The sequence below is a fragment of the Parus major genome, chromosome 4A (genome assembly GCF_001522545.3).
Source record: "Parus major isolate Abel chromosome 4A, Parus_major1.1, whole genome shotgun sequence".
In the NCBI taxonomy this organism is placed as follows: Eukaryota; Metazoa; Chordata; class Aves; order Passeriformes; family Paridae; genus Parus; species Parus major.
Window position 1 is genome coordinate 6,415,114 of NC_031772.1, and position 26,151 is coordinate 6,441,264.

Consider the following 26,151-nt stretch of genomic DNA (forward strand, 5'->3'; position numbering starts at 1 on the left):
TGCCTGTTTCAGCTTTACTGAAGCAAAATCTTGCAGTCATGAAATGTGCATTGTCTTTTTTTTTGTGAAACAAGAGATTACAACTTTAAGGCATGACATGCCTTCAGCAGTGGCAAATGGTTTGAACTGCTCAGCTTTGCACAGAGCTACATGTGTAAGTGTGTGACCAGACCTTGGTGCGGGACAGGAGCCAGGCACTGCTCCAGGGCTGGCAGTGGGCATCAGGACCCCTCCCTTGGGGTTGTACAGCCCTTGGAATAAGGTATTATCCACTGGGTTGGTGCAAAAATGTGCTTGTACCCATGAACATCTATACACAGGTTTATAGCAGGACTATCTTGAACATCTGGACCATGGAACAGAGAAATCAAACAGCAGCTCTTCCCAATAAAAGATATTTCTTTTGCACTGATAAAATGAAGCAGAAAGGAAGTTTTCTGGGGTCACATGCCAGCTGTAACCTACTGAGTTGTATATTCACAGAGTATTGATGAAAGGAGGCTGAAGATTGTTTCAGCTCAATGCAGCACTAACAAGCTCTTCTGGCCCTGCTGGAGCACTGCAGGGCTCACCAGCCCACCAGCCACCTCCTCACACCCATGCTGCTCTCACTCCGTGTGTTTTTTTGATGTTTAACAAACTGAGAGTCTGCAAATTGGATTGGTCACACTGCTCATGCTCAGCCTTGTACAAGATTTGATATCAGTTTTGATAAGGCCATCCAAATCTGGCTGTGCATCCCTCACCCCACTGACTCCAAAGTGCAATGACCTGGAAGTTTTCAAACGGACTGGCAGGAAACACCAAACCTGGAGGGACTGGTGCCCACACCAGTGGCCTCTCCCATATTTTATGTTTTGCTTAAGACCTTCCTGCATTTGGCAGTGACATGGGGAATAGAACTGTCTCGCTGCCGACCCCATTCCCTCACACAGCCACTGCCATCCCAGCACAGCCTCCAGCAGCAGGAGCCCACGGCCAGGCAGGGACACACTCTGCTCACTACCATCCTCAGCTTTGCTTTGTGCCTGTTTGCTTCTCACAAAGCAGGTCAGACTGACCCAAAGATGTCTGCTCTTCACTTGCCTCTGAAGAAGAAAGCTTTCCTTGGAAGATAAAACCCCTAAATATGAAAAATAAGGATCCAGTAGGAAGGTCCTACAGGTAGGATTTTCTGTCAGTTCCTTACAGTGACAGATTGGGAAGCTTCCCATATTGACATACACAAAGTAAGACATAATTTCTTTGTTATACTTGATAAAACTGAGTAAGAGAGTATTTCTCTCTCCTGTGCCTACCAGACATGCACAGCACACACTGAACTGTCTCTTACACAGCAAGTTCTTAGCCCACACCTTCTCCCAACACGCTGAACTCCTTTACTGTTTCATTGTGTCTCTTCAGGGACAGGTTACTGTTTCATCTTGCCCATCCTTCCCACAGTTAAAGAATGCAGAATGAAGCCTGTTTTCTCAAGAACACCAAAGGACATCTGGTTTATAAAGCACCTGGTGAGCAACAGATTTACTTTCCCCAAAATAAGAGCAAATTAACAAACAAATTGATTTCCAAGACAGGCTATCTTTGATTTTTAACACTATAAATGTTAATTTCAGCAACAGCTGTTTGATCAGTCACATGCCCAGTCCTGCTCTTCTCACATCCCAGAACAGTCTGTGACTGAATTCATTGATTGTTTCCAAGACAAGTGCTGCAGCAGGTCTGGTACCTCATGTGTGTACACTGCCTTATTTGTACATCCCATATCCCAGATGCCATAGATTAATAAATCAGATTCAGCTTTCTCTTCTGCTCAGATCCATGCTCTGATTTTTACCTTGCAGATCCCCTTGTTCTGGCAGCTGTTGTGCCTGAATTCCTCTCCCCAGGCAGCCTATAAGCACATAACTCCAGATTTGCTATCACTCCTATAGTTTGCCATGCCAACAAAATTGCAAACATCCTGCATGGCCAGTCTGCATCACCAAGCAATTTACTTCAAAATTAGAGGTTGCACAATTGTTGAGAGCCCAGCAAACCCTTTCACTGACAATTAACAGTGTCAGTTGTTTTATGGAGTGCCACAGGTTAATTCCACACTCATTTTTGTGTTTAGAGAAAAAAGGACAGTTTTTTTTATTTCCACATGCACAACCAAAAAAGCTTTTGCCTCACACATCTCCCATGCAGCTGGAGTGGGAGTCAGCAGGAGGATGAGCCACATGGCCATGGTTGAGGGCAGGGCTGCCTGCCCATCACTGAGCAGGGTGACAGCACAGGAATCCCACCCCAGCCCTGCTGCAAACAGCCAGCTGCTGCAGTGTAACAAGCAACCTTCTGTTGCTGTCACCTGAGATAGCCTGGAAGGCTTCAAAGAGGTGAGTGATCATCTGGGTCAACTTTGGAAAATGTCATCACAGCTAATGAGGGTCTAGGAAGGACAGTGTTCAAACTGCAGACAGAAAGCACTACCTGAAGTGATTACAACAGAAGCAGTAACTGCTTCTTACATTTATCCCACACAAAAGCTGAAACACTTGGTCTTCCATGGCAGTAAAGCTGTTCTGAACTCATACTGGCAGGGTGGGTTAAAGTGTGGTGGGTTTATGGTGGAGGTTTATTGGACTAGCTCAGCTGGTCAGAGCATGGTGCTAATAATGCCAGGGGTGAGGGTTCAATCCCTGTATGGGCCATTCACCCAAAAAACACTCTGTGATCCTTGTAGGTCCCTTCCAACTCAGAATATTCTGTGAGTCTGTTATCTCTCCTCCTCCTCCTCACATTTACACTGGCTGGGAGAGCTGAGTCCTGCTTATATGCAGTTGTGAATTTGCTGATAAACTGCTTTGTCAGTTTGCTACAATTTTTCTAGAAGGTTCTAGAAAAATCATCTGTTTCTGTTTTGTCCAAAGCTTTCCCTTGAGTTTTCCCAGTTTGAGAAGGAATTGGTGCTCACAGGACAAAACCCTCACAGCACAGGCTTCTCCAGAGCCTTCCCCCAGAGCTCCTCACAACCCCTGCTGGAGAGGAGACCTCTGCCACTGATGCTCCACTTGGCCCAAAAAAACCTTACATTGGAGGGATTTTGGCAGCCTGCTGTTTATGGAATGTATGAAATCCAGCTCCTAGCCCTCTGCTGTCCTGCTTGGGGCCAGCACCTAAAGCCCAGTCTGGAACCAGGCTGCAGAGCTACAGGAAGGGCAATTTCCCTGTTCTGCTTCCCTGAAGCAAGGGAATACATTTAAACTCACTCTTTAGTTTAAATGCACACCCAAAACATTTTTGATCTATTTTTTAACAAGTCAAGGGGGAAAAAATAAAGACTTCTTTCTTCATTCTTATTTCTCATACCATAGCCTCTAAAATTCCCTACAACTGATGGGTTTGGAAACCTCTGGTTTGCATTAGCAACTGAAGCAGGCTTGAATCTGAGCAAGGATCATCCATATTCAGAGTATTCAACAGCCCTCCTGCCCCTCACCAGGCTTAATGAAGTATAATGAAAGAAAAATAATGAGCTTTGTCCTCACTGCCAAAGGAAAAGGCAGCTAGAAATATGCAGGGGCTTGATATGAATTGAACATGATTAAGTATGTGATAACCACTGTTCTGAAGAAAATGGTGCTGTTATACCTAAGGAGCCCGCAGCAGTCTCTTGTAATTAGAGCCACTTAGCTCCTTTAATTGCCTCTGAAAGCCACCCAGAACAAATCGCTTTTATGCTTTTTCCATTTTTAAACCAGGCACAGAAATATGGAAGCACTAACCTGCAGCCATTTGAGTAATGGGGATTCAGGGGAGGGAGCTGGACACAGGGAAGGGCTCGGTACTTGACCCACAGGGCGATGGGACTGTGGGATGTGTGGGCACACACAGGATGATGGTGTGGTGCTGTGTGTGGGCACAGCTGATGATGGAAGACAGCTACCACAGCTACAGAACTCTGGTCCCACCACCCAGCCCCAGTTTTGCCCCCAGCAAAGAACAAAAGGATGTGTTCACAGCAAGGCTGACAGTGAGGCACAGCTCATCATGGTCCTGGATGGGGTTCTCACAGTGGTATCCAGTGCCCTGAATTTGTGTCTGCCCACTTACTCATTAAAAACAGCAATCCAACTCTAACTTAACAATCTTTTTTCTGTATTCTTCATTGATTCACAAAACTGAAAATTATATCTTCCTCTCCCTCAAATTAATTACTTTAATAGTTCACAGTTACTTGGCAAACAAGTCCCAACTCACTTCTGGCAATGGAGCAAGACTGGAATCTGGCCTAAGCTATTCTGCTAGGAAAGACCAATTGGAGCTGTTCTGGAGATAAGAAAATGTCCATTCTCTTCCTTGGGGAGGAAGAGTATTCCAGAAGAACCTTTTTTAATCATTACTTGTCTTCAGTCAGTTCAAAGGGTCCTTGGATCTCTCCTGGATTTTCTTTACAGAGGGCTCAGGAGAATATATGAAGAGGTCAGGGCTCCAGCTTTCCCTTCTCAGTGCACAATTGAAATGATGCCCCAAAATCTTTGCTGTGGGAAGGATCCAGCCCCTGCTCCAAGCACACAGCCCAATGTTTGTACATGGCTTTCAGAGACCAGAATTCTTTTGAGACATGAGTTTGAAGCTGTCATCCAGGATGGATCTCCGATTGCGTCGTAACCTCCTTTGCCTCTCGAGATGGATGACTGCTCCCAAGAGGACACCAGCAGCCAGGAGCAGCAGGACTCCTACAACAGCCAGAGAGATGACTGTGGCCTCTATCTGCTCTTGGGTCACCTTAGATCCAAAAAGAATCAGCCTCTGGGACTCATCCTCATCCTCAAGCGGCAACCCTGAGAGACAAACAGAGAGGTATCTTCAACAAGAGCCAGCAATACCAGAATTAAAAGGTTGCAAGAAATGTGACAAAGTTGCATTAAAGAAAGCCAAGTAGTAGAATCACCATCCCATTCAAACATTCAAAAGATGTATAGATATGGAGCTTAGAGACAAATTTCAGTGGTAGACATGACAATGCTGAGTAAATGTTGGACTCAATGACATTAGAGGTCTTTTCCAATCTTAATGATTCAATGATTCAAAGGAGACCCCAGTGCCATTCAGTGTCAGACCCTCATCCCTGAGCCCACACAGATTTGAGATGGAAGGGTCCTTCCCTAACCTGCTCCACCCCAGAACCTGTCAGTGTCTCACAGCTGTCCACCCCAATCAGCCACTGCTGTCCCCAGCCCAGAGATGAGAACATGTCCAGGCTGGGGCTGCTGCAAGTTCCCCCAGTGCACGTTCCCTGTGCCCCTGGCTGCTGTCCTGCACACCACTGAATGTACTCACTCAGCCATGCCCATGGTGAGCCACCAAGATCCTGAGCTTGCTTGTGTCTCCACAGAGGCAGCAGCCACCTCTTGAGAAAAGGGGCTGTCTGCTCAGCAAGGTTTCAGTCTGCTTGGCCAAGGTATCTGCCTGGTGAGCACACACCAGCTGATATCTGCACTTGCTATAAAACCAGATTATTTAATATTGCCACTACTGCTCTCACTTATTTCCTACTCCTCTTCTGGTTTGCCCATTTTGAGTGAGGAAAATGTTGGGGAGAAAATTACTAAAATAACAGTGGAGAAAGCCTGCTGAGCTGTAGGTAGGTGGCTGCATTTGTAGCTGGCCTGAACTGGCTCTAAAATCAGCTCAGCTGAATTTCCTCACGGCAGCTGAAAAATGGAGTTGTGAAGAGAGATGAAAAACCAGAAAAATAAACCACCAGTACACTACTCACTACCACAAAAAATTTCAAAGGGATCATACTCCCCTCCTCCCTGTGCTGGTCACAACCAAATGGCTTCTCACATCTGTTCTTTACAACGCCCAAAAAACTCCAGGCACGTGCTTGGGCTCTTTCCTCGGGGGAATATCAGAGCAGAAGGCAGATGTGCTTGTTTACATGCTGACTCCATCCCTTCAGCTTGTAGAGATGATTGTGAAACTTCCCTAAACACAAGGTCATTGACCGTCCAAAGAGGGAGGACAACCCATCCCAGGCACCCTGCTCCAAATCTCTGCCAGAACCTAAGCTCATACTCTGAATCTGAATCCATACATAGCAGGCACAACAGGGTGTGAGGTCACTAACTTTTTCCACCTCAGCCAAACAAGCCTAACCAGCCCAACTTCCTTATTCCTATCACCAGAGGACAGACTGGTGCCCTCCCAGTTATCTCCTGAAGCAGGGCCTTGCACTGAGGCACTGCCAGGCTGGCAGAGTAGAAGCTGTGGGTGCTGTGTGTGTTCCTCCCTCCAAACCTCTGTGCTGCTCAGGGATCTGCCCTCCCCCCTTCCCACAGACAGGGTTTGGCAGTGCTGTACACACCCTACCTGGGGTGGCAGTCAAGTCTTCCAGCTCTGACTCTGAAAGAAAACAAAAAGGAGGGTGAGAAGCTGTTGGGCTGAGCAGGCAAAGACCAGAACAGGGCACATCTGGCAAGGATCAGATCCAAAGGCAGCATGGTTTTCAGGACTAGCAGGCTGTCCTTTGTCCTGTCCATGTTTTCCCTCTCTACATGAGACAAGAGAATTTTTGAATCACCTACTTCAGAGGCAGTCCCAGTTCCAGTGCACAACCCTTTCCAGGCTTCAAAAGGAAAGTGCTGAGACAGAAACAGAGATGGCCCTGACAGTGGGCAGGTGCTGGTCACTCACAGCTGAAACACTGGGCATTCACTATTTTGGAAATACATCTAAAACCACATCACCATGTGGCCCCCACTGCAGGCAAATCCAGTACTGAGAGTCACTCACCTCTGAGCACCATCCAGCTCTCAGAAAGAGCAATTACTGGCTGAGAGTTGAACATGGCAATTCAGACACAGGCTAAAAATCAAGCTCAGAATAACATAGGCAATGTAAACTCCAGAAAACAATTTGTTTTTAACTCCAACTCCAGGTATTACCATATTTAAAGGGAGCATAATAATTTAATAACACTTAAGTATATTATCTGCTCCATTAACTGTTTTTTTATAGTATGTAAGAGAGTTGAGATACAAACACTCAGAATTTCACAGCAATGGCAGGAAATGCTGCTGGATGTTTTACAGTGACAGCTCCCTACCTCCTCTAGGCAGGACAGTGAAGAGGATCTCCATCCCAGCATGGATATGGTCAGACACGTGGCAGTGAAGCAGCCATGTCCCAGGGTTCCCAACCAGCATCTCCACCATTTCAAAGGTCCCAGGGAACAGATCCACAACATCTGCTCTGTAGCTTTTGCCATTCTGTCAGAAAAGGGAGGCCATTAGCTGCAGTGCTCACTGCATCTTCTCAGAAAGAAAATTCTGCCAGTGCTGCTGGGGACCACTTCAGCTTTTTAATGATCAAAAAACCCCAAAGTTTTCAAAAAGCAGCTCCAGGACTGCAGCTGGTAAAGAAAACAATCTGACAATGCCTAACCCTAACAAGGATTAAGATGGACATCTCAGCACAATGGAGGCTCAGAGTCAGACTGGGATGTGTAAAACCACATCCTTTTCCTAGCTGGGTGAAGCTTCAGAATCATTAAAAGACATTCAAATACAGAGTCAAGTAAAAGTGCTGATATCAGTGGTCAGTATCTGCTTTACCATCAGCAGATCTTCTTACCTTGTATATGAAAGTCTCAGCATGAAAATGGACTGTGTGGACATCAACCTCATGACCCATTCCCAGCAGGTACCAGTCCACCCTCTCTCCCTGGTTCATGGTCAGCCCAGGCAAGGTGGCATAGAGCCTGCCATTGATTGCTGTGCAGGAATAACACAGAGGGGAAAAGGCTGTTAGTGAAATCAAATTGGTGCTGCACTTCCTCAGAGGAAGGCAGAAAATTGAAGGCTACAAAGCTCATACAAAACCCAGTGTATCAGGAGTTAGTGTCCCCCACAGGATGGTCCCCCCAGCTCAGCTATTTATCCATTCTTGCACTCAAGGCCATGCTGTAGCTCAGCTCAAATAAATCTCAAAAACTACCTTTGCTGAGAGCCTGCAGTTAGCCATCAGAAGTGGTTGCTTCTAGAAGTCAAAATGCATAAAAATGGCATTTTCAGCCCAGGGATGGAGAAACGTATATACCTACATACATATATATGTCTGAGCAATTTCCTTGATGGACATTGAAAAGGGGTAATTCCTGCCAGTGGGCAGCCCCCTGGTGCTGTGCCTCAGGCTGGCCACACACATCTCATTCCAACCACCTTTAAAATCCCTGCATGGCAGGGCTTTACCTCTCAAGTAGCACAGCTGGAAGAAATCCCGCTGTGACTGCACATGCAGATGACAACAGAGGGAATAAGTTGGAAAGAGGCAGGATCTGAGGGCAGAGCACCAGGTTTTTACTCCCAGGTATGCCCTGGGTACTCTGTGTACCCTAAAACAAGTATCCAACTTCAGCATGCTGGTTCTGCTAGCTGTAACATTGGGTTAACAATTACATCTTCATGGAGGTGTATTTGGAGAGGCTTTACCTCTCCCATACAAAACCAGTAGTAATTAGAGTACACAAAATGCAGCACCTCAGTATTCTTATCCCCACAACTGCCAAGGGACCTGTTTTGCTGAGGGTATAATATGGAGAGAGACTAACATAAATAACACACTAATTTAAACAAATGTGTTCATCCTTCTATGGTAGAAATAACCTAAAACAGCTAAAACTGAGCCACATCTTGCAGCCACATAGCTCTGAAAATTAATTTGATGTCTAATATATTCTGATGGTCCCTGAGACAAACAGAATTAAATTTGTCTGACAAGTTAATTTCATGCTTAATTTCATTTCCTTTTCTGAGTCACTCAGACACATTAGAGATTAACCTCTCTGGTCAGGATGTTGCTATTCCTCCTTACAGGAACAGCCACAATGATCAGCCTTCACTGCAGATCAAAGATTTGTGCTGTAGGTGTGCTGTAATATTGAGAACAGACAGTTTAATTCTGTTTGTGCCACTGATAATGGTAAAGGATGAGGACATTCACCACAAGTCAGACCTCCCTACCTAGAGAGGTTGCAGAATCAACACCAACATTACCGTGCATTTTGTTGCTTTCCACAAATGTCTCATCCAGCAGGTTGATCTCCTTGTGATTTCCCTTACTGAAACGTTCCACATTCTCCTCCAAGTACCAGGACTGATTTTCATCAAAAACCAGGAAGAGCAGAGCAAACTCCCTCTTTACATCCTTCCTGGTCCCACTGGACTGCAGGGCCCCTCTGCGGCACACCTTCAGGGGCCCGATCAGCCCACTGTACATATCCTAATCAGAAGGAAGGAGAGCTCTGAGGCAAGGACCTTCTCACCCTCTCATGCACAGTTCTTTGCCTTTCAGCAATCATTTTCTATTCCCACATCACCCCACTTAAAACAACCAGTGCTGCCACACAAGTATTCTTGTTGGAGAGCATCAGCCACTGAAGCACAGGAACAGGAACTGTACGTGCTCTTATAAATGCAAATCCAAAAGTCATAAATATGGATGGTACAAAGTATTTTCCACTCAGTGACTGCAAAAACATCTGCAACTTGAGATAAAAAGGCCATTATTTCTGGGTTGAATGCAATGGTTTATTGCAGGATCCTCCAGGTTGCTGCCCTGTGAAATCAGTGCTATGACACTTCTAGCAATGGTCAAATCTGCCTGCTTTATTCATGAGGTTCATTTTGGACAATTTCTGCCCTTACTGGCTCTCACCAGTAGAAATCATGACCATCATGGGAGATGTTCTCATAGCCTAGAAATAACTGGAGGAAGGTTAGTAGCAACTGGAATTGTTTCATGAAGGCTTGTTAGGCAAGAACAAGGACAGACATCAGGACAAATTCAGATGATTTCCTTGCCAAGGAGAAGACTGGACATGTTACCAGGTGATTCTTCCACCTCTTGGCTGGGCCAATCTCTAAATTGTACCCAACACACATTGTTTTCTAAAGAGAGTAAAAAATTGGTCTAATTAAGTTTTTCTGGTTATTTTACCTTTACTGGGTCCACAGCAGAGTAGTAGACCCAAGGAACACAGGCTGAATCATTTGGCCCTGGACCAGATCTCTCAGGAACTTCCCATCGGTATGTCACAATGTCACCTGAGGGACAGAACAGCACCATACACCAGCTGACACACCCACTCACTAGGCAGCAAAACCAAATGGAAAAAGAAAATCACGTCTCCAAAGCCCAAATTCAATTCTGCATTTGCCAGATACTGCATCTGCCTTCCCCAAACACAAGGCAGGATGGAAGCTCCCCTCTCAGAGCAAGAGAGGGGTCACAGGATGTAAACACTGTCTGGTACCAGAACAATGCAGGTTTATCTGCAGCTTTCAACACTGGACCTGACCATGGAAATGACCATGGAAGCTCATTCACATGAAGTTTAGGATAATCTTTCTTCTCTTTGAAGTGAATTTGTGATGCTGATTCAAACCAGGGTTTAAAATTACCCTTTTTTTAGATTAGCAGCCCATTCCACAAAGACAGAAACTGGTTAACAGCCTGACTGTGGCTTTGACAGTTGGGGCAAGCTGGAGGGGACCAAAAATTAAATACACTGGCATCTGAATCATGAGACAAAGTGGCCATTTCAGTCAGATCCCAGCAAGCAATTGTGTGTTTCTCCTGTTTCACACTATTGTGCTCATGCATCCCAAAGAAGAGGCTCTGCCATCTCAGGACCAGCTGAGCTGTCACCTGCCATCACCCTCCCCTTCCCACAGAGGGACCACACTCAGGGATAAGGCTGCACACAGAAGAATGTCCTACACATGTCCCAGATGGCTGCCATCCCCACACAAATGGTATCACTAAAACTCTGCTGGACCTGAAAGACCAGCTACTGCTCAATTCCAGCACTCTACTGTAACAAAACCAGGACATCTGAGGCTGCTTAAGGAAACCAGTCTGGCTCTGGGATAAAATCAGCTGCGTGAGCTCACACAGGAATTCTGCTAGAGACAGGGACCTACCAGGGTTTGCCACTTGAGGATGTCCAGGCTGCTGCTCCAGCACCCCATGTGCATGGATAGAGTAGGGTCGTGAGGCGTTGTTCTTGAACACGATGTTGAGAATATCACCCACTTCCGCCCACAGAAAAGGGCCTTGAGACAGGAAGAGTGTACTCTGAGACCAGCAAAATCCATCAGCACATCTCCTGGGATATTCCCACCCCTCTCTCAACATCTTCTCCCCAGAAATATTACTCTATAATATTTATGATTTTCCCCTTCCTCATCACTACCTCCCAAAAAAAGAATTGGATGTCATTCCCAATCCAAGTCTTAGGAAACTGGTCTGATTTTCACAATGAGGACAATGAAGGTGGTTACACATCTTAACTGGGCCCAGCACAGCTAAGGCTTGATTTCTGAGTACTGTTGTGCTAAATGTCACATGTTGATCACCCCTTGCTATTGGTTTCAAAAAATGTGGTAATATTCAACTGAGCCTGACAGTGTCACAAATCAGAGCTGCAGCCTATTTTGAGTGGCAGATGCTGCCTCAGCATGGCAGCCCTGACACCACTTACAGCCTTGGGATCATAACACAGTTCTGTCTCCACAGACCTCCACTAGTCAGTGTAAAATGCTCCTCCACTTCCCAAGTCTGCCTGCATTTGCCCCAGCAGCATTTCTCATAGCTACAGATTCACCCCTCTATTTCTCAGACCTCTCTCTAGAAGTCAGTGACTGTTTCTGTCCCACAGCCAGAGAAATGCAGCTGTGAAACATGCTTTGCCCAAGCCATGACAGAACACAGGTGCAAAGGCAAGTGAAAAAGCCCAGGCTTTCCTACAAGCTGTGCACAGGACTCTTCTAGCTGCTATCTCTAAGGTGGCAGATGTGAGTAGGAGACAGACCAAGTTTCTCTGCACTTACATACACAGCAGATTCCTAAATACCCAGTGAGCCTTCAGCTTACAGCTATGAGACACTGCAGCTTCAGAGCCCCAGTCCCACTGCTGTGTGATAGGAAGGTGAACCCTCTGCTCACATTCTTACCCAGTATCCCTAGGTGTTCATCACCATTTATCCTGGTCTTTGGGGTTTGGAAAGTGCCGTCCGTGTACTCCCTGTAAACTGCTTTCTTGTACCTGGAGCCAAGCAGTCCATTCTCGTTGCTCAGAAACACATCAGCGTAGCTGAGAAATGCAGAATGAGTGCTGAGTTAACCAAAACCTCATGGGAGAAAAACAACTGGGGTTCACAAGTTGAAGGGGCTTCCCAGAGCCAGCTTGGGCTGCAATGACGTGGAGCGCTGCGCCCCTATCAGCAGCACCACCAGCATATGCACCAGGTTACAGGGTGGCCAAGACACCCAACAGGCTCCACCAGGGTCTGCTGGGACGCTGCCAAAGGCTTCCCAAGAAGGTGGGCTGTACCTCTGTGCAGAGTGGTTGTGTCGTTCCCGCTCCCAGCTGCGGTCGGGTGCGTAGTCCCACACCACCTCCTCCGCTGCGATGTAGAACGTCCGCACTCCCGTGTAGCGATGGGCAGTGCCCGGCTTTCCACACTTGGAAACAACATACTGTTGCCTCATCCCAGACTGGTAGTGATTGCTTGTCTGGCAGTAGATCTCAAAAGTCCCTGAGGGAGGCAGGATGAATAAGGAGATCAGCTGCTTTTGAAGATTCCAGGAAACGGCTCCTTCCCCGACCGACCGGGTGTCAGTGTGTGCTTGGTGTATCTCTGTGGTGCTTAGGGAGCTTGGTTAGCACAGGCCAAGGTTAAAAGGAGTCAGTGGAGAAATTGAGCAGGAATGGTACAACAAAGTCCTACAGAAAAATCATCTCAGGAAGCTTTCTTACACAATAAGCACCTGTAGCACAGCTCACCCTGTAAGAGTTCCTAGCACGCTAGAGAATCTGCCACAGGAGCAAATCCCACAAAGGGAGACTCTTCCATCTGCCCTGTCAGCTGTGCAGGCACTCACCACTGTTATCAGGCTGCATGAAAGCAGTGGCAAACGTGTGGGGAAACAGACTGGTTGAGTCTCTCCGCATCCCGTTCATCTGCACGGTGTTTCCCTGAAACACAGCTCCGTGGACATCTGCTTCGCTGCCCAAGCCCAGGAGGTGCCAGGACACTTTGTCTCCTTCACACACGTCCAGCCCAGGCAAGTTACCAAACATAAGTCCATTGATGGCTGGAAGGGAGAAAGCAATTAACTGTTCAGGTAGGTGTCAGCCAGGAGATTTTGAGCATACACCTTGTAGGACAGGCCTGCCAGTCAGAAAAAGGGTAACTTGTTTGTAATTCACCCCTGAATACACTGAGAGCACACTTCTCCAGACAGCTGTGCTGCTTGTCCATGTCTCACCTGGTGCCTCCAGCCTGGCTTGATTCCAGGCCAACACCACACAGCCCTTCCAGCCCCCAGCTCAGCCTTTTAGGTGAACATCAGCCCATGCTTTGCAGGTTCATCCCTGCTGTCATAGAGCAGCAGCCAACCATACCATGCATCCTGTTGGATTCCTCAAAGCCATCATCCTTTTTGACAGATGTCTCTTCCATCCTCAAGTAGTATTTTATGTTGGCATTTAAATACCAGCTGAGGTTCTCGTCAAACACGTTGAAGAGAAGATAAAATTCTTTGTCGATCCCTTTCTATAATTACAATGATGGCTGTTAACTTTTAAAATGTGACAATTAGCTATTCTTAGAGTTAAAACTGTTTTGCTTGGTGCTTGTATTTCCCTTTATTTTAAAACATGGCTTATTGAAGGACAAGACTCTGTCTCTTTACTCATGCTGAACATTCCTCTTATTTCACAAAAGGCACCACTTGTGCATTTTCCATGATATTTCACATGAATAAAATGAACAAAACTCAGACAAGGCCAAGAAGTCAGTGCCCCTTTCCTCCCTCACACCTAAGGTGTCTGTCCAAACTAGACCCAAGACCAGAGCCCAGACACCAGGCAGGATGATGACCACACCATGCCCTCCTGCCTCCTATCACAGGCCTGGATTGGGGATTTTTTAATTACCCTAAATCCTTGAGAGTGTTAATTCTCCTAGGAAATGCATTCCAAAGCATGGTGTTTCCCCACTGAAAGAACATTGTGATGGTGTCCATCCAGCCTGCTGAGAAGGTGAGCAATTCCCAGGCTGCAGCACATGGAGCAGAGTGGCCATGCACCTTCCACAATTAAGCATTCATTAAAGGTTTGCCTGAGATTGTGAAGCCAGAATTGCCACCCCAGGTGATTTTCCCCTGTCTTACAATTACAAAGCTCTGTCTCTGTTGATTATACCCTTCCAATACCTGCCCATATTTATCGTTATCACAACTCCTTCACCTTGAGGGTTGTATGTATTCACAATCCTCTCTGCTCAGCAGATCCACATTTTCACCCTGGGTAGCATGTTCATTTCTTCTGTACTCCTAATTTAATCTCACGCTGCCCCCACTGGATGTGAGCTCCCCTAGGAAGGCTCTGGGGTCTGGTACCTCCCCAGGGATATCAATTTACTGTCTTCCCTAGATTTACTGACAGGAATAGACTATTCCTGTGTGAAATTCCAAGAGGAAGTTCTGTCTGCCCTTCAGGTTTCACCTCTCCATCAAAAGCCTAAGACTGACATAGATTTTCACATGCCTTTTTGTAGCCAGCTCTGCTTGGAAGTTAACTTGTCTGGCAGAATAAATGAGGCTCACCCAAACCTCAAAGCATTGTATCACCCAAACAGAACACCTGTAAGCAAAAATGTCTTTTCAGTGTTTCTGGGACTGAAAGGACTATTCCACATGCCTCTCTGAAAGCAGCCTGCTACACAAGCCTCAGGACAAGCTACCTATAAGGTAACTGTTCCAAGGTACAGCTGTTCAGCCAAGTTTGTCTGTGAATTAAAAGCAGAGCTCAGGAACTGTTTTGAGGGCAGCTCTTGAGAGCCCAGAACACTACTGGCCTTTCCCAGCAAGACCTGGACACCAGCTGTACCATCATTAACTGGGCCAATAACAAGGCTTTGATTTTACTCTCCTGGACTTACATTACTGTATATTTGTTTTTAATATGCTCCCTAATGTTTTGCTGATGCTTCCTTTCTCTATATGAAAGCAAAAACCTGGTAGGAACGAGGCAGGAAAACCCTTTTACCTGCTTGTTGTTGTCATCCAAAGTGCCTGACTTGCAGATGAGCAGAGGCCCCACTAAGCCTGAGCTGGAGTCTTTGACAGGATTGGCAGCTGAGCTGTACATCCAGGTGAGGCAGGGAGGGTCGCTGGACGTGGGCCCCACGTGCCTTGGCACAGTCCAGCGGTACGTGAAGTTGTGCAGTGGCACCACAGAAACCCCACTCTGGGACAGGCCTTTAAAACAGGGATTACAGGGTTACTCCTGAGTCCCTGCTCAAACTTGGTTACACCTTCTCACCAGCTACTTTCAGAGCAGGCTTTGCTTCATTGGTGTCAACCAAACACCCAGCACCTCTGAAGGGTGACAGGGCTGTACTCAAGAAAAGGGATCCACCAACCATCATGGTACCACATCCCTTCCGATGCCTTCCCATAGGACACTCCATGTGGATGGATGCTGAAGGGCCAGGAGGCTTTGTTAAAAAATGTCACCAGGATGGTGTCTCCAACTTCAGCTTTGATCACTGGACCTAGAATATAGCAAATAGAGTACATCAACAACAGAGCACTTCCCCAGGCCATTAAGCAAACCAAAGCAGACAGGGCACCTTCCCCCAAGCTGTAGGGCCAAAGATGAGAGGCAGCAGATAGCCCGGCCTTGTTGCTGCTGAAGGGAACTCAAGGGGAGCAGGAGCTGGCAAGGATTGTCTGAAAACAGTTTGGGTCCACAAGAAAACTCAGAACTCAGAGAGGCATCATGCCTTCACACACACAGGGAAGTGACAGACCAGCCAGATGTGCTGGAATGCCCTCAGGATAGGCCCATGTCTCTCCCCCACCTATGTAATGTCCCCTCAGCTACCCAGAACATGTGCCTCAGAGGTGTGAGATGCTCCAAGCCCACGACCCAGCAAGCCAGAGAGGAGCTATGAGCCTTTACCATGCTGTCCCCCCAAGCATGGTAAAGGCTCAGGAGAGAAAGCTCTCTGTGAGAACAGAGGTTTGCAGCATGCTCGAATCAGTTCAGTCAAAACCACATAACCAGGAGCTATTGCTGTGATCTGTTTAGCTCTAGTCACACATACTACACTGTGTCCCTTACTGCTGGAACACCTTCAGAATGACCCCTGAAGTGATTCTATCCATTTAACCACCCATTCGCCTTGGCCTGTTCCCTTTGCTCTCAGATGTGACTGGTGTGAAGCACCTCTTATGCCCCTCTCTGCCCTTCAAAATGATCAGGGAGGTACAGCCACCTGGCACTCCCAGCATCAGCATCCTTCTCACAGACACTGACAGAGGATTTGTGTTCCTGGATGATTCTTACCAAGTATTCCAAGGTGTTTCTCTTCTTTTGATTGCTGCTTTTCCTCACGGAAGCTCTCATCAGTATATTCCACATACTTTGCCTTCCAATAGACACCCCCAATTCGGTAGAGGCTACGTTTGAAATACTCCTCAGCAGGACTAAATGCAAAAAGCAAATGTCAGGTCATGTGATAGAAAAATCAGCCCTGTTCTCCTCCTCCAGCTGGCAAGGCCATCAGCATCTCCAAATCAAGCAGTATTTCAGACAAGAAGAGCACCTCTAGTTTGGAACAAGCACAGCTTTGACTCTGCAGAGATTTTTTTCCCTTACAGACTCACAGAACACACCTGTGTGTTCAGGGAGCACTTGTAGCACACAGCCCTCTCCCAGGTGTGATCAGCATCACTACACAAGATGTGTGAAGGAATGAACAAAACTGCAGTGCAGTCAGTGAGAAAGCAGTGCTAGAACTCTGACCTCTTCAGAAGCTGGAGACAGGACAGCCCCAGTCACAACTAAAATAAACAGCTGTAAAGGTATTTATTTCCTCCACTACCACCCTCACCAAATATAAGTAACAAGCCTTGCAGGAGAGGCAGTGCAGTTACAAGGGCAGCTGACAGGTCTAAGGTCTGCAAGGCCTGCTGAATGGCATTGGGTAAATAATTAACCACTCTACATTTTCTCTTCTCCATCTGAATAAGGTGTATCCTCTCCAACAGGTTACCAGGGAAGGGAAGTGATCTCTGTGGAAGGAGAAGAATCTCTCTTTCAGTTAGCCAAAGACTGAATGGAAAGTCTCTCAACTGCTATCCCAGTCACCTGACCATGGGATGGAGGGCTGCCATCCAAGTCCTTGTATCTGATTTCCTAGAAATTGCTTCCTGCAGCAACATCAGCCTGAGGCCCATCTGCAGGCCAGCTCTGCCACCCTGTGTCTGCTGCACCAGGGGCTTTTTGAATCATTTTTCAAACAGATCAATCTGTTCCTAGGTTAGGCACAGCAAAAAGAAATGAAGCCCAGAGACAAATGTGGCAGCTCACATTGCACATCTGCTGGGACTTTCTGCTGCTTGTGGGTACAGCTGTGCCACACAGCACTCTCATGGGAAAGCCCCAAGGTACCTGTACTGCTCTTGGTGCAGTCCAGTTACAGCAGCCTCCCTTTCTAGATGGGGTGATTTGCCTTCCCAGGAAGTGTACCCCACCTGTGCAGCAGGCATGGATTTTGAAAAAAAAAAAAGAAATTCCACATTTTCCTGAGCAGCTTTGCTGACACAGGCCAGACTCCCCAAACACTGCCCAAAGCCCAGCAACCTCTCACTTACCTGTCTGTGTCACTGAGCTGCTTCCCACTGATGCGGTCGAAGCCCGCGGGTCCGTAGTCCCACTGCACCTCCTTGGCAGCAATGTAGTACTTCCGAACTCTCCCACCCAGGCTGGGCGCCGCAGCTTGCCGAGAACAGGGCCGGACTTCATAGAGTGCCCCCATCCCAGCTGTCCAAGACATGAAGGTGGACACTCACTTAGCCCCTCCAGCCAGCAGAATGGGCAGTCTCACCTTCTCTCTGCTGTCCCAAATGGATATCCTCCCACAGATGGGAGAAAGCAAGTGACCAAAGCAAGGAGTTTTGTGAGCAGAACTTCAAATCTTAGATATTGCATGCTATGGAATTATGGACAGAGAGTAACTAGAGTGTTCTGCTGTCCTCAGATCTATCATGCAAGTGCCTCTTACAGGGACCAGAGCTCTTAAGGCACTGCCTCATCTCAGCTTTCAGCTATACCAAACATCACACCATGGTACAAGTTAGCCCCACCAAAGCTGCCCTCCACATCAGTTACCAGCCCACTCCAATTTTTACAAGACAAGGCATCATCCACTCATCTGAGGACATTTTTCATGTCCAAGGCACTGTTCCCAACCACACTGTACATCACGTACATCAAAAACAGAGGACACAGAGTCCAGGACATATTCCACCCTCTGCCTTACCTTGTATGTGATCATTGACCTGGCAGCTCAGCAGCCATCTCCCAGGGTTCCTGGGGATCATATCTGCTGTAACAAAAGTGGCTGGGAAGAGGCTGGCCACATCTGTCCTGTGGCCCCGGATTTTGAGTGTCTCTCCATGGAAGTAGGCTGTGTGAACATCAATTTCATTGCCCATCCCGAAGAGGTACCATGAAACAGAATCCCCAGCACACATCTTCAGCTCAGGAAGGTTGCCAAACACATAACCATTAATAGCTGCAAAACCAAGCAAGCCAAAATTAGAGAGCAGGAAAGGGGCCTTCAGAGCTCCTGTCAGCAGGTGACAGCACAGACACGATAGGAGGATGGAACTAACAGAACTCCTCCTCCTCCTCTTCTGCTTTGGAGAGCCCAGCTCCACAGCTCGTTCATAAAACGAAGGTTATAAAAGCTCACCCACGCCAAAGATAAAACCTAAACAATGCTTCCATTTTCTGGAGTCATTGCCCTGTCTGAGATATTATTTGCTAAGCACATGATCTCAGAGCAGATCCTGGAGCACTGACACTCCTGAGTGTCTTGGCAGACACCGTGGCCTCACAGAGGTGACACTGACCATGCATTTTGTTGCTCTCCTGAAATTCCTCATCTTCTTTGTCTACAGAGCCAGGATCTGTGCAGAATGATGCAATGTTCTCATCCAAGTACCAGCTTAGGTTCTCATCCACCACACTGAACATCAGAAAGAAATCAACATCAACATCCCCACGTCTCTGAGAGCTTCCAGTCAGAATTCCTGAGGTGAGAGGAATGAATGAAAAAAATCACTTATGCAGAAAATCATACATCAGGCAAGAGATCAGAACCACACTAGCAGAGTAAGTCTTGTCACATGAGCTGGAGACAGATGCTTTTCCACCATCCTCACAGCTCATCACAGAGTGGTGAGCTCACACTTCTCCAATATATCCCTGCCAATACAGATCTCTCTCCCAAGCATCTCTGCCCCTGCAGGCCTCAACTTCAACGCCTTCAGTCTTCTCACTCCTGCTGAAACCAGCCAGTCACCATGTTTTTCATACACAAACTAGATCTTGGACAAGAATCTTACTTTTAACAGGGATTCAAGCAGCTCTCTTGGATCAAGAGGCTTAAGAGCTCACTTGCCCAACCACTAAGGGATAATGGCAATGCAATGACCAGAATCCAGCTAGAACCCTGGTACTGTCCTCTATAACCAAGCTGTGTTTCCCCCTGAAGCTGGGAGCTGCACACCAGAGTATCCTCACATCCTATCCTTGTTCATGTCACCACAAGACCTTTACATTATGGAGCTGCAGGCCTCAGCTGCTTTCTCTTGGTGTTTTTACCTGTTTTGCATGTAAGTAAAGGCCCAATTAATCCAGATGCAATGTCCCTTGGTGCATCAATATGAGAGTGGTAGATCCAGGTCAAGCAGTTTGGGTCATCATCAGTTGGACTGTGATCTTCAGGGACAGTCCAAGTATAGGTGTAATTCCTTCCTGGGAAAACAGCATCATCCTTCTTCTGATCCTGGGGGGACATATCAGGATACAGGGATCCTAGAACAATTGAGCAATCACAACATCCATTCAAGAAGAGCCAAGATGCCCACACATGTAACCTTAAACTGAACTGAGACTCACCATCCCAAGGCTGAAATAGTGTTTAATCATCACTTCCTCAAAAAGGCACTGAGGCACAGAGCCACTGTAAGGCAACTTGCCCAGTAAACAGGACAGCACAGAGTCAGCAGGATTACTTCCATTCTGCCTAGTGCTGCTTTGCCTTCCATTCTGCACTGTGCCCCCACAGACAGTCTTTCTACAATCTCTAGAACTGATCAGTGCTTTGGAGGTTCTAAAATCAATAAACCTGGGCCCAAGTCAGGACTCCAGCCCCACGACCCATGCCCCAACACCTAGTGTCTTCACCAAACACCCAAAGGCAGTTGCTTTCCAGCTGGGGCTTTATGGACAGTTCTCCTCCATGCATACTCCTAAATTACCAGTGAGAAAAATCTGTCTCCATGATGGCAGTAGCTCATTTACCTTCAGAGTCCTTTTTGTAGAAAACACCATGAGGATGGATTGTATACGGTCGAGTAGCAAAATTTTTTAGGTGCACTTGAATGGTATCCCCCACTTCTGCTCGGATGACAGGCCCAAGGAAGCCCAGCCAGACAGGTTTGGGGATCTCAGTGGTGTACGTGGAGTCCGTGTATTGCTTATAGACAGATTTCTTGTACGTGCTTCCCACCCTGTCTTTCCCAGACTGCAGGAATGCTGAGGCCTGGCTGTTGAGTTCAAAAGGAAAGGCACTATGAGTCATCATTATACACAACAGCTGGTCAATACTGCAGCAGAGTGATGGTGACACTCCACTTTCCAGGGTGCAGCCAAAAACTTTGGCATTAGATGGGATGCTCTAAGCCAGCCACACATGGCCACGACCTCAACCCCAGCTCTTCACCAACAGACAAAAAGTGAACCTTGGCCTGTGCCCTGCAAACAAGAAATGGGAAGGACAGTGCTTCCCAGACAATCCCATGTGGGTGTCACTGGGACAACCCCTCTCATGCTTCCTTCAGCCTTCACTGGGCTCTTCAAAACTCACTTCAGTTCCTTTGTGGCATTTCTAGCTAAATTACAAGACAGGTAGAGTGGAGTCCTGAGCTCTCTGGCCAAAATTTGAAGTCTGAAAGACGATCTTCTACTTAACAGTTTCCAAATTCCTTCCAGAGTGGCAGACGAGTCAGGCAGGAACATAGTCAGCATATAACCAGCTTCCAGAGTTAAAACCTCATACAAGTACTAAAGTTTAACTCATGAGCATATTTGCTCTTTATGGGTAATTCTTAATAGATAAGAGATGAATCACAGTCCAGGTATTAGTGGAACCAGCCTAAATGAGAGCCAAGGTCACTCCCCTCACTTCTCCCTTTGGATTGATCACCCACAGCAACAGAGCAGCCCTGGAAGGGAGGGAAACTCTACTGCACATCTCAGAGAATGAACAGTGGAGACCCAAATATTAAGCATTGTCCTCATCATTCAAAAAGAGGCAGGGCTTGGCTCTGGCTATCCAATCCAGAGTTCAGCCCTTTGCCAAGGCATCCCTGCAGCCATTATCAGCAAAGATTTTAAGATAATTCACACTTTGTTTTACAGATGTGCCTCTTTTCCCCCACACAGTCCACTTCTTCCCAACAAAAAAAAAATCCTTGAAATTATTTGCTATCTCTATCAATCATATCAACATGTCATCCCTTCCTAATTGCCAGCAGTTTCATTTCTGTAATCATTGCACAAATAGGTCCCATTAACTAACTGTTTGCAGTGACAACAGTTTTTAAATTGCTTTTAAGTTCCATTGTCCTGAATTTCATTCTCTTCTCTTCATGTATTATGAGAGAAACCAAACAAAATCCACTACATTCATTATCACTTTAGGAGTCTTTATTAACCCCGAATTCTGGGTGTTTCCTGTGAACTTATTTACATCTACACAGCATCTTCACAGAACAGACTGAAAATCACTTCTTTCCAGAGAAAAACTGTCAGACCTTGATGTTTCTGCACACCCTTCCTGTTCCCACTGTGCTGCTTCTGAAGGAGCTATCTGAACCTGAGTGTTAGCTACTATGGAGAGCAGGTTAAAAAATACCAGTTATTTGCCACAGAAAATGAAGGCAAGGAAAAAAAGCACAAATGCCTTTAAAATGCTATGGAAACCTTTTAAAAAACAAAACAAACCACACACACAAAAAAAACACTGACCAAAGAAAAAGGTTTGAGGTTTTGAAAGCTAAACCCAAAACACTGTTTGTGTAGTAACTCAAACCAATTATTGCAGTTTCCAGATTTACTGTTGCAAGAAAAACAAAACTGTTTTTCAAACAGCCCCTAAAATCCCATGCAGGAAGTCCCATTAAGTCTAAGGCTTGAAATTCCACTGAAACAAAAACAAGCTGGCTCTGTGAAGTCATTTATATAAAGATGAAAAGTCAACATGCTTCAGGATAAACAGGCTGATCACCAGCTGGAACTAAGCAAAATGAAACTCCAGGGTAGAGTATTGCAAAATCTGGGCAATTTTAGAACTATCTGTTCTATATCTGCTCTATTTTCTGTTCCATGTTTGTTCTCCGTACACTTCTCTCTAGTGTATGGGCTCTGGACTCTCCAGACTAACCATCCCTTTTCCCACTGACACGGGTTTTACCACAGGAGCATAAAACAAGTTAAACATTAAGCTCATAAAGATCACAATCTACGGGAGTGTGTCTCTTGCTTGCTCAGATGCCCCAAAATACTTTCATTAAATTACACATCAAATGACAGCTTAAAGCCAGCCCCAGACTAAATTCTGCTAGAAGCCAACGTACCAGTTTTGTGCGATACTCTGGTTAGCGAGCACGTTCCTCCCCGTTGGAGCATAGTTCCAGTTCACCTCATGGATCCCCAGGTAATAGACTCGGGTGACACCCCCAGCAAACGTGGGTGACAGCACAGGGATGCAGAGCAGCAACCACCAGACTGATCCCATCGCAGCCTACAGGGAAGGCGTTTTTGGAAGCTACACCTATGTGGGAAACACAAAAAGAATGAAACAGAATATGACCATTTGGTTTGAAGGTGCTGGACATTTTGAGAGAGTATGAAGAAATCAGGTGTAAGTACTAAGGGGATCATTACTCAAATATTAAAGAAGGAAATTACTCTGTAACAAAATTGGCACACAAGGTGTACGGAGAGCATGCTTCGGTAAATGAGTCCCCAGTACCAAATGTGCAGCTCTCATAATAGTTTAATTAACCCTTTTTTTCACTACTGCTCACATTCCAAATCATCTTACAGGGCCACATACAAAGCTCAAGGAAATAGTTCTGAGCAAGTATCTGTATATTGTAGACTGTCACCAAGATCCCTCTATTCTAAGTCACCTTAGAAAGTACAGTTTAGACGCTATGAAGTAATTTTAAATTTTAACTTTTCTAAAGATGGCTCTTAGGAAGCAGCTATCGGTAATATAGGAGTACATCTCAAATAGGCTGCACAAGGTTTTTCCTTTCTGTTCCATTTTTTCCCCATGATTTTGATCAATAAGTAGCTTACTCATAAAACTTCCAGTTGACACCAAGCTTGTTAGCAATAAGCATTAGAAATACTCTTAAGAGAGTTGGGAAGAAGTTGGGGAAACTGTCTAAAATCAAATACAGTTGTGTGAATACAGGCTCAAAGAAATGAGCCTGTGTGAAGGAGAAGCTGATGCAATATGGGGCAGTAGAATTACACCAAAAGATAAGGAAGGATTAAACTGCATTTAGAAATCACATGAAAATGACTACAAAAGTTCTCACACAATGAGACCCTTAACAAAGCTGGATGTAGCCAACAAACAAACCACACCTAACCAAGATGCTGAGATACAGCTCTTGAGACACATAACAGCAACTCAGAATAGCAGAGAGAAACAGAAAGCAAGAGAATGAGAAATGTGACCTAGCAAGAAAACTCAGAAGAATCAGTTCTCCTTTTCATACAGAAAAGGATGGTGACACAGCACTGAGGCAAAGTTTTTCATAGACTGTCATTATTTATTCTTACTGTCTTTGTAACAGCAACATGAATGTATAAGGTTTGCCCACAGCAAAACTGGATATTCTGTGAGCTTTCAGTCAGCACAGCGTCACACAGAGCTGCTTTGAAACCTCTTCTAACATCTAATACCCAACAGACATGATTCAACCCCAGCATATGGCAATGGACTAAACATCTTCCAAATCTTCTCTTCTTGATTTCCAAACATGCTGTGCTATTCTCAGAAGCTAATGATAACCAAGTATTGCTGTTTCAAATTAGTCATTAAATTGGACAAAGTTTCGAGATACCTTTTTTCCCTCCTTTCTCAGAAGGAAGCTGTAGGAATCTCTAAATCTGAGATCAACACAGTATATCTCTGCTCCAGTGGCTCCAGCAGCCAGTCCCCTTCAGAAGCTCCTGGTAATACAGCTGATAAAACTCAGATACAGAACAGCCCCTTCAAAGCACCTTCAGCAGTGTGGGAACAACAGCAGCACGCTGGCTCATGCCCACCCCTACACACCACTCAGTTGCAGATTTATTCCCTGCTGCTGTTCACAGGGAGGTAAAATACCCTTTTTGATTCCCTCTGTGCCAACGCCGACTCAAAGGAAGGAGTTTGGAAAGCCATACCTGCGCCGTTTCACACAGACCAGCAAAAGGCAGTGCTGACAGCAATGTGGAAAGAAACAGCAGCACCCGTCCTCAGCCTGAGAGCTGCCACCCTGCCAACACACACCCCGAGGGAAGGGCAGCGGGATGCTCCTGACTCAGCCCAAGCTGCGGCCTTCGTGTCAGCTCAGGGCAAAGTTCGCGGGAGCTTCCTGAGCACAGGGCGGCCTCCTCAAGGCCCGGGAGCGCCGGCAGCCGGGGCAGGCTGCTCTTTGTGTGCTCTCATCTCCGTGATGTGCAGGCAGTACCACAGCACGGGAGAACAGCGGCTCTCAAGGCTGGGAGTGAAACCTGCCCTTGGAGACAATCCCGCCGTGGCAGAGCCGCTGCTCACCGCTCCGAGCCCCCGCACGGCGCCCGGCAGGGCAGGGCAGTCACACACAGCCACTCCGTGCTGGCCTCTGCCACTGAAGAGTCAAGGACAAGTCCTTGGGACAGCCTTCCCGAGGCTTTCCAAGAGTCCCACCTGGACTCTGCTTGGAGTTGACCACAACCTCGCACACACCTCTGGGGTAATTCTAGGGAACAGCAAGAAATATCCCTGAAGGGAGATGTAGCAGATGACACAGAGTCTCTGTGCTCACACCCTTGACAGTAACTAATCACCATTTAGTTACTCGATTAGTGCAAGGTGAAAGTAGCTAAATTCCTATCAAAAGTTTTTTTTACATTTTTCTTTCACATTAATATTTGCCTTGATTAAGTAAAAAAAAAAAAAAAAAAAAAAAGAAAGAAAGAAAGAAAACCAAAGCCAACCCAAGTTTTATATTACATCCATCCCTGAACCTTGTACTTTACAACAGAATCCTCCCCCACGACTGTCCTTTACCGGGTCCCCGACAGCACAGGAATCACGAATGAACGAAATCAGATTTCAGGCAGGTTGGTGGGATCCAACTCCCATTTGATCCAGGCGGACGATGCATGGATATTCCCCGACACCCAACTACAGGGAAATCACAGCCCGAGAGCGAGGGGAAAGCACAGAAGGAAGGCAGAAGGACGGACGGCTCATCCCTTACGTGCGGAGCGGGAGGCGACGCGGCGGGGCTGCAGAGCGGGACGCGGGAGCGCCGGCGGGGACCGGCCCGGGAGGGACAAAGGGACGCTTCCTCCGCGGGCTGACCGAGCCCGAGCCCAGCCCGGCCCCGCAGCGCCGACCGCGCCCGCTCCCGCCCACAGGGCGGGCCAGGCTGCTCCGCCCCGCACCTGCGGGAGCGCCTCGGCCCCGCCGCGCCTCAGCCGAGCCGCGCCTCGGAGCCCGATCCGTGCTGTGCACCTGCCCGCCCCGCCCAGGGCTCGGTGCGGAGAGCCTCGGGAAGGCGGGGGGGGACAGAGCTGCGGCAGGGGGCCAGCGGCACCCACCTGTTGGGCGGGACCGGCGGCGGCACCGGGAGAGCGCTCCCCAGGGACCGACCGGGGCGGCGGTCGCGGCCCCTTTAAATGCGTGCGGTGACGTCACGCGGCCGCGCGCTCCCCCGGGAGCACAACAAGAGTCACGCTCG

General features: G+C 47.1%; 1 protein-coding gene across 3 annotated transcripts; it reads right to left on the reverse strand.

The window, feature by feature from the left end:
- Nucleotides 1-26,094, reverse strand: HEPH (hephaestin). Of its 3 annotated transcripts, none has more exons than XM_015626680.3 (21): nucleotides 25,669-25,786; nucleotides 22,777-22,973; nucleotides 20,441-20,685; nucleotides 19,739-19,951; nucleotides 18,985-19,164; nucleotides 18,390-18,644; nucleotides 17,722-17,890; nucleotides 16,412-16,551; nucleotides 15,483-15,614; nucleotides 15,107-15,318; nucleotides 13,460-13,610; nucleotides 12,937-13,149; nucleotides 12,386-12,590; nucleotides 12,006-12,145; nucleotides 10,974-11,105; nucleotides 9,988-10,094; nucleotides 9,045-9,270; nucleotides 7,624-7,763; nucleotides 7,097-7,259; nucleotides 6,361-6,393; nucleotides 1-4,826 (listed from the first exon to the last, which is right to left on the reverse strand). In XM_015626680.3, exons 2-21 carry the CDS (start codon nucleotides 22,935-22,937, stop codon nucleotides 4,582-4,584), a joined length of 3,462 nt encoding a protein of 1,153 aa, XP_015482166.1. In that variant the 5' UTR covers nucleotides 22,938-22,973; nucleotides 25,669-25,786; the 3' UTR covers nucleotides 1-4,581. The 3 variants fall into 3 exon arrangements, with proteins under 3 accessions (XP_015482166.1, XP_015482164.1, XP_015482167.1); XM_015626678.3 differs by lacking the exon at nucleotides 25,669-25,786 and adding an exon at nucleotides 26,012-26,094 and having other exon boundaries at nucleotides 4,516-4,826; XM_015626681.1 differs by lacking the exons at nucleotides 22,777-22,973; nucleotides 25,669-25,786 and having other exon boundaries at nucleotides 4,516-4,826; nucleotides 19,739-19,922.
- Nucleotides 26,095-26,151: the final 57 nt, after the last annotated feature.